Raw genomic sequence first — 7,889 nt, forward strand, 5'->3', positions numbered from 1 at the left:
GTTTAGGTTGGAAAAGACCTCTAAGATGGTCAAGTCCAATTGTTAATGAAACACTGCAAAGTCCACCACTAAATAATGTGCCTTGGTTTAGGGTCAGGACTGCCCCCAGAACTGTGACAGACACTCTCTGTTAACCCCTCTCACCCCTGAAGAGGAGGAGAAAGAGAATAAGGGAGACAGACTTATCGACTAGAAAAGTAAAATAGCTTTAATGAATTGAATATATACAAATATACACAAACCCGGTATCGAACCAAACTGCCTCTGATGGAAACAGGTCACCATCACCCCCTAGTGCTGGGAGTGGGCCCCGGGGAAAAGTCTCTGGCTGGACTTGGTGGCAGATGGCAATTGGGCACAGGAGCTGGATTCTGGAACTGGGTTCAGGAGCACACGGCTCGGGATCAAAGGCAGGATGGACAGAGTGCTCCTGGGGTGCCAGCCAGTGCAGGAGCAGCCAAAGAGACGAACAGTCTTGCCCCTCATGGTCCTGAATATGAGTGATATGGGATGGAATAGCCCACTGGTCAATTTAGGGTCCTCTGTCCTGTCCACTCCTCCCTGCAGGTGCAGCCTTTACTTTCTGCCCCCCTCCGTGTGGTGCACAGGATTTAGCAGTGACCTTGGTCTGCACACCAGCCCTTGGTGGTGACTCTGAACATGGAGCGTTACTACTGCTAGAAGCAGCCACTGTGAAAATATGGCTTTAACTTCAGAGACTGCAGTTAGTTAGAAGAGCTTTAGCTGAAAAGTAGAATCACTGGACAGAATTAATTCTGTTCTACCCCAAATCAGGACAGAGGATGTTATGTGAGATGGGTGTCAAATACTTTACTAAATTCAAGTCAAACAACATGCACTGCTGATCTCTAGGGCTGGAACTCCCGAAGGCTGGTTTTACCACTAAAGAAGGCAAAGAAATCATGAAGCAGTTAAAAGACTTTTCCATGGCCCCTTTTGTCTAATGTACCTGTAGAAACTTTTCTTGTTGCCTTTCACATTCCTCGTCTGATTCAACTCTAGGTGTTCTTTGGCTTTCCTAATCTCACCCATGCATGACTGGACTGTGTCCCTATATTCCTCTTGGGCCACCTGTCCCTGCTTCCACTTATCACTCACTTCCTTGTTCATATCTTGAGTTTACTGAGGAGCTCCCTGGTCATCCATGCAGGCCTCCTGCTGCCTTTCTTTGATTTCTGCCTGTCAGGATGAACCGTTTCTGGGCTTCAAGGTGGTGATCCTTCAATCAAACATCTGTCATGGACTCATCATCTCTTCAGGCCCATAATCCATGATGTTCTTCCAAACAGATCTCTGAAGAGATTAAAGTCTGCTCTGCTAACTTTCATCCCACTTTTTACCCTTCTCCCTCCTCTCAAAATCCTCCACCACCTTGCGATCACTGCAGTGAAGGCTTTCATACAGCTACTCATTTCTCCAGTATTATAATTATCAGAATCTTCTTGTTGGCTCCTCACTTACCTGCCTCAGGAAGTTGTCAATGCACTGAAAGAACCTGTTCTGGCCTGAAGCCTTAGTTGACCTGTTTATATTCTCCAGTCCAAAGAAAATACCTTTTAATCTAAAACTTCCAGCTGCTATTCTCAGGAAAGATGACTTCATGCTAGTAGGTTTTATCAAAAGCTGCTTTAAGAACATTAAATTTTTTTAAGCTAATTTTCCACACCATTTTCAATTAAACTCATATCCAAATAGTTTATTAGCTGAAAAGATAAACTGCAAAACAGATTGTATCCAATAAGATATTTGGCATTAACATTAATTATCTTATCTCATTAACCTTCATGGCTCAAATACTTTCTTCCGTATTGCAGTTATCTTTGGTTTCACATTTCTGGATCCATTGAGACCTCACAGCATCTGCAGAAAGCTGGAGCTAAAAAGAGCAGCTGCAGGACTGCCCTGGGACTAGGGGAAAGAAAGAGATGATTGGCTCTTCCTGATTGTCCTTAAACTGTGTGGAAAGCATCTGAATGTGATTTACTACAGCGAACTGGTTCAGGTGCAACCTTCAGCACTACTCCTGCAGTATTTGCTCTCAGAGCTACCTCTAGGCTCAATCATTTCCCACTCATGTGGACTTGCTTTGAAAGATGTCTGCTGGAAAAATTCAGTTTCTACAGGAATCAAACAAGAATTGAAATTGCACAGGACAAGCATTCTGCAATTGGAGATCTCCTGGTTAATGACCTTCATTTGCTGTGAGTGATCCCTATACAAATACCTGTGCAGTGCACACAGCCTTCAGGATCCAGGGCCCTGGTGTAGAGAATCAAGGGATGCCAGGGTGTGAGCGTGGTAGTGCTAGGAGGTAAGACAGTAGTAAGGTCACTTGGAAGAGGAGAGCCTCACTTCAGCTGTTTTGGGAATAATGTGCAGTGTTACTCTGACTTCTCCTGTTCTCCTCTGTGCTCTGTCACTTCTCAGTCACTATGAAAAAACTTTATATGCTGATGATACCTTCTATCAATTTCTATCTTTTCTGGGGACTCATTTCTTTTAACCTGTGATTGTTTTAATACATTTCTCTTCCTCAACATGTCTTCAGCTGGTTTTCCTTTCTCTGTAGTTTCTTCACTCCATTTTATCCTGCTTTCCTTTCTCCTTACATCATCTGAAAGGTTATAAGTCCCTCCCACAAAGAATGAAGTTCTTTGGAAGAAAAAAGTGATGTGATTGTCACTCCCTGACCTTCACCATTGTTACCATCATTGCTTGCATTTCTAATATATATCTACAGCCATAATGCTAAAGTTGTCATGGGGTATGTGGGCATCTGGAAAGTGTGATAACTTTTTCTGTCTGCTGGTTCTGCAACAAAAAACAGGAATAGGTTGCCTAGAGAGGTGGTGGATGCCCCATACCTGGAGGCATTCAATGTCATGTTGGAAAGGGCTCTGACCACCCTGATCTAGTTGAAGACATCCCTGCTTACTGTGTGTGGAGGGGAGGATTAGACTAGCTGACCTTTAAAGGTCCCTTCTAACCCCAAATATTCTATGATTCTCTGAAAAAGTACAGCATCACATATAGTCAGTGTTGCAGGTCCAACAACAGTGAATCTCTGCTAATTTTTCTTGTCTTCTGGAATTATAGATGACAGTGGCCCGGATGCAAATTTTCTTCAGTGATTTTGTGGAAGGAAGAAACTTGTACCAGAGGAAGGATGAGTCCAAGCCTGTCTTCTTTCTGGTACTTGTTGCCCTACCACAAGGCAATTTGTGTCAGAAATGGGATAAAGGACCCCCAGAGGAGTCAGAGAAAGTTTTTCTTCCTGCAATAGCTAGTTCCTTCTGAGGAGCTGTGCTGTGAGCATAACCAGGGTTGTCTGTTTAGCAGCTAGGAAGTGTATTAGGTGTATTGTACTGTGTGCTTATCCTGAATCATGGATACCTGTATCATATAAGCAAATATAAGGCATTTGTTTTAAATACAAAATTTATTAATGAATTCAATAATAAAATACCAGCTATTAGTACCCCAAAATAAAGCAAATAACTTGAAAGGCATATGACACAAAAATAATCAGTTACGACAAATAATTTACGATTTACAAACAAAGGCTAGGTTAATGGCTTTCCAAAGTGAGCTAATGTTACAAAACCACATAAGAACTTTCAGCTGAAACTCCTTATGAGGCAAGAGTCTTTTAAGACTGATAATAGCATGATGCTTCATTTCTTGTAGGCACAAGAAACTCCCATTGCCAGTGGTACTGACTTTCCTAAGATACAGCCTGATTATTTCTATCTCCACAGAGATTCATTCTGCTTTGAAATATCTTTATATATATATATATCCCCTCCAACTCCACTCAAACACACAAATGGTCAGTGCTTCTCTTGGTCAGTTTCTCCATAAGTGGTACACTGTTAGATGTCTTTTTTTCCCCACTTTTCTTTACTTTACAGAAGCAGAATTTTACCCAATGCCTGTCTCAGATGTTCTGACAGATGTTGCTCTTTGTGAGGTTCTCTGATGGTCTGTGTCCTGCTGGTAACTGTTTTCCTGCATGGATGGATGTGAATTTGACTCTGCTGCGGGGTTTGAGTATTGCACACCTGTTTGCTGCTGCTGTAGCTGTTGCACAGATAATTCATATGATGGTGGCTGTTCCTGATCATTAGTTTCACTGATGAACTCTGCGCTGCTTTCACTGTATGGGGGTGGAGGGATATTGATGACCTCTTGCTCTTTCAGTGTGAAGGCAACTGGCAGTGGTGAGGTCTGTTTCTCAGGATCTGTGCTCTCTTCATAAGAGGGGGGATAGAAGTCAGGCCTGAAAAAAAGCAAACCAAAAAGAAACACATCATAGTGAAATGTGATTTGTCTCAGAGAGCTGTTTTAGATGCTTTGTCTGTTGTGTTTCTGGAGTTTAGATGAGGCTTAAACTGAAAAGAATGTAAGTTCAAATCAACACAATATATTAATATAGAAAGAGCTGGCATAGCTGATATCATTACCTGTGTCTTTCTGAAAAAATGTTTTACTAAAACATAGCACTCTAAAAAGATGAGCCTTCCTCATGAGAGTTCCCACCCATGGTATTCAAACACTCATGCTTATGAGTATTTTAACAAGTGCCCAGGAAAAGTTTGATTTGGATGAAGAAAGATTGCTGTCCAAAGTAGGTTAAATTAGTGAGTTATTTACTAGTATGATAATAATTTTTTTCCACAGTTTAAAAGTACATTTAATGTATTTCTGCTTATCTAACCAAAATTTGCTGAAGGCTGTTTTTATAGTGCTTTTAGAGCACCCATTGTTGGTATTTCTGGTGCTATTTCCACTGGGTGAAGGAATTTGTATGCAGTGACCTGGTTCAAGACTTTTGTCAGGCCCAGTGTAGATCAGTTTAAGAAACATACTTTCTAAAAACATCAGACTTTGCTCAGAAACAGCGAGGGCAATTACATGAGAAAACCTTAGCAGGGACGTCACAGTGGAAGCTGAAGCTCCCCGCATACCTCAGTGGTAACAAATCGTATGAGCGCATATCACGCAGCAGCACATCTGGAATTGTTTGTTTAGATGGAACTAATGATGCTCCTGCAGGAACTCCATGAAGTTGGTACAGCTGCAGCTGCACCTGCTCCCTCCATGAACGGTTTTGGACCCCTCTGTGTGACCTACCATGTTTCCTGTAGTATACCTTACCTTATGTATTTCTTTATCACAAATTTCTGTTTGCACATTGCTGCTTGCTCTAGCAAATCAAATTTCAGACTACAGTTCTCTCCACAGAAGTAAAATAAAACAGTGACATGTTTAAAATTGGGTAAAATCTTGTATTGCTTCTCTCTGCTTCCAGTATGTTTACAAAATGGCACCCCTCCCTCCCAATTCAAGAGCAGCAGTCTGCAACACATACCTGTCTATGGTGCTGACACGGAGCTCTCTACAGCTGGGATTTTGAGTGAAGGTGCTGCTGCAGCCGCGGTATTTCAAGACTTCATGGAACGTGCTCCAGAAAATGCCAGTCACAAGGAGAAAGAACCCCAAAGCCATAAGGCAATAAAACACCAGCTCATTGTTTCCACATCTGCATGTGGAGGAATTTGTGGAAATGCAAAGAACTCCCAGACAAATAGTGGAGAAACCAAGTAAGAGCACAAAAAGACGAAGGAAGGTGAAAACAGCTTTTGGCATCTTTCCCGGCAGACACAGCACTTGGCTGCTGTATGCTGTTTGTCTGCTGGCTGTCTCGGCTCTCCTTCTCATCTTCATGCATTGGTATTTTATACACTTCAGGATCAACTGGCCTTTGGACAATTAGGAGAAGCAGGCAGTTTTAAGATACTCATTAACTCTTTGAGATACTCATAATCTCTTCTGAGATTAATTTGTAATCTTAAACCTTCTTTGAGGAAGGGAACAGTAACTTCCTGCCCCATTCTTTTGCCACCAAACTCTATGGAATGCAAACAGAACTGCTGCATTTGTTGCATGTTACAATTTGCAGTGGTTTACACAGTTAGTTTCTGTATTTGTTTGTCTTAAAACAACAACAACAACAACAAACCAACCTGTTAACCCTCCCAAAAATATTGTTCATAACTCCCTGTTAAAAGTTTGAATAGAAAATACACTTTCTTAATCACACATTTTTAGCTTTCTTTAGATTTTTGTCTCCTTCTGTCTTTAACACTTTATCCAGCTGCCATGATATTTTTAGTAGTCCTTTGAGAAAGGATAAATTTGTAGCTTGCGATGTGATATAATCAATGAATTTAGGATACAAAATAGAAAGAAAATAAAATTGCATAATGTCAAAAAAGGACATAGGCATACAAGAAATCTTCTTTGTCTATAGGTTCAATTCTACTCTGATTCCTTTGCCATTATTCTCTTCTCTCTTCCAGCAATTTTTATTGACAGAATTTCAGAAGGGTCAGTGCTCAAAGCTATTCAGGAACACCCATACCCAGTTCTCCACTTAGACTTAGACATATAAAATTTATGCGTGCTTGCTACAAACAGATTTTAGTGCTAAATATTCCTACCTCTAATGCAAAAAACAATCTTTGGAATTAGCCTGTGGATTTTCTCCTGGAGAATATAGTCACTAGTTTTTGGCAGAGTGTGGTAAACTCCGTAAAAAGAACTTGACTAGTCTCTTCATATTACCTTGTTTGGAACAAGTTAACATGTTATGTTATGTTTCTGAATATGTTCAACAGTGGAGTGATTAACCAGACCTTGCCTAGATTTGTTGTAAAATCTCGATTACACACAGTGAGAAAATCAGAACATGGGACCATTCAAAAAATAGGCTCGAGTTCAACTCTTTATTGCAATAATGAGTTTATTGCAGGCATTGCTGGATGATATTCAGTGAGGTGGGTTACAACAAATGATTATAAGAATTTTCTGCCATTGCTTATAGGAAAGTTTCTTCCTACCTATGGCAGATTGCCTGTTTCAATACTACAATCTATGGGAGCTGCAGGAATTCTGATATTAATGCAAGAAAACTTTCTACTATAATGCTTGGGTCTGGATACTGTAGGTAATTTATGAAAATCCTGAAGGAGGAAGTAACATTGAATGTCTGCTCAAGCAACACTGTATTTTTTTGCCCTGTATTTATCCAAATGTGGTGGATATTTCTGTTATAAGGAAATAGGAGCTGGTAAAAATCTGTCACACATTCTGATCAAGTACAATTATTGCAAACTCCCACCACTGTTACTGATTCTTTAGTTGTCAAAGTATCTGTGAATGCTTTTCTCACTTTTATTTTCAGGCTCTATCAATCAGAACATCAAGATCAAGAACAAATCTTTTAAAACAATACAAACATTAGACAGAATTTTTCTAAGGTGGGTCACTCTTATGATGTGGCAAAAGTGAAAACACAGCAAGATCAGCTGCTTCCTTCCATAAGTGAGGAATTCAGCCAACAAGTGATTAGGAGTAGTTTTCATTTCAGGGCAAAACCCTCTCAAAGTTGAAATAGTCCTGTTCTCTCAGCCCTCAGGTATGGCCACCTACACAGCACTAAGGAAGCGTGACGATATTTCATGTGCAGGTAAGAGTATGAGCGAGTGCCAGCTAATCTGTGACTGATATGATAAACCAAGTGATATAAGTAGGGTGCTTCCCAGACTGCAGTCTCGTCTGGAAATATTTATTGTAAACCACTGTTTCCTTTACCAGAAGTCACATATTTCTTTTTTTCTGATCTGAGTATCTGCAACTCACATTCACGTGTAGTTTTCTGTACTGTGTTTACCCTGTTTGATGACGACAAGAAGGAAATCGTTGTACTAGTAATTATTAGGATGTCAATATTCTTGTAACTCTCTGGCATAAGAGTCTGATACCTCAGGATCATTGTACGCAATAGCAATTCACAGACATGTTGC

General features: G+C 40.5%; 1 protein-coding gene across 1 annotated transcript; it reads right to left on the reverse strand.

The window, feature by feature from the left end:
• Positions 1 to 4,082: 4,082 nt before the first annotated feature.
• Positions 4,083 to 5,670, reverse strand: TMEM252 (transmembrane protein 252; the record flags this gene model as incomplete). The annotated part of the gene is made up of 2 exons (XM_008947720.1): positions 5,393 to 5,670; positions 4,083 to 4,300 (listed from the first exon to the last, which is right to left on the reverse strand). Coding segments are annotated over exons 1-2 (496 nt in total), but the record flags the coding sequence as incomplete, so codon positions are not given.
• Between the last annotated feature and the right edge of the window lie 2,219 nt (positions 5,671 to 7,889).

This window comes from Merops nubicus, unplaced genomic scaffold, assembly GCF_000691845.1.
Source record: "Merops nubicus isolate BGI_N331 unplaced genomic scaffold, ASM69184v1 scaffold15979, whole genome shotgun sequence".
In the NCBI taxonomy this organism is placed as follows: domain Eukaryota; kingdom Metazoa; phylum Chordata; class Aves; order Coraciiformes; family Meropidae; genus Merops; species Merops nubicus.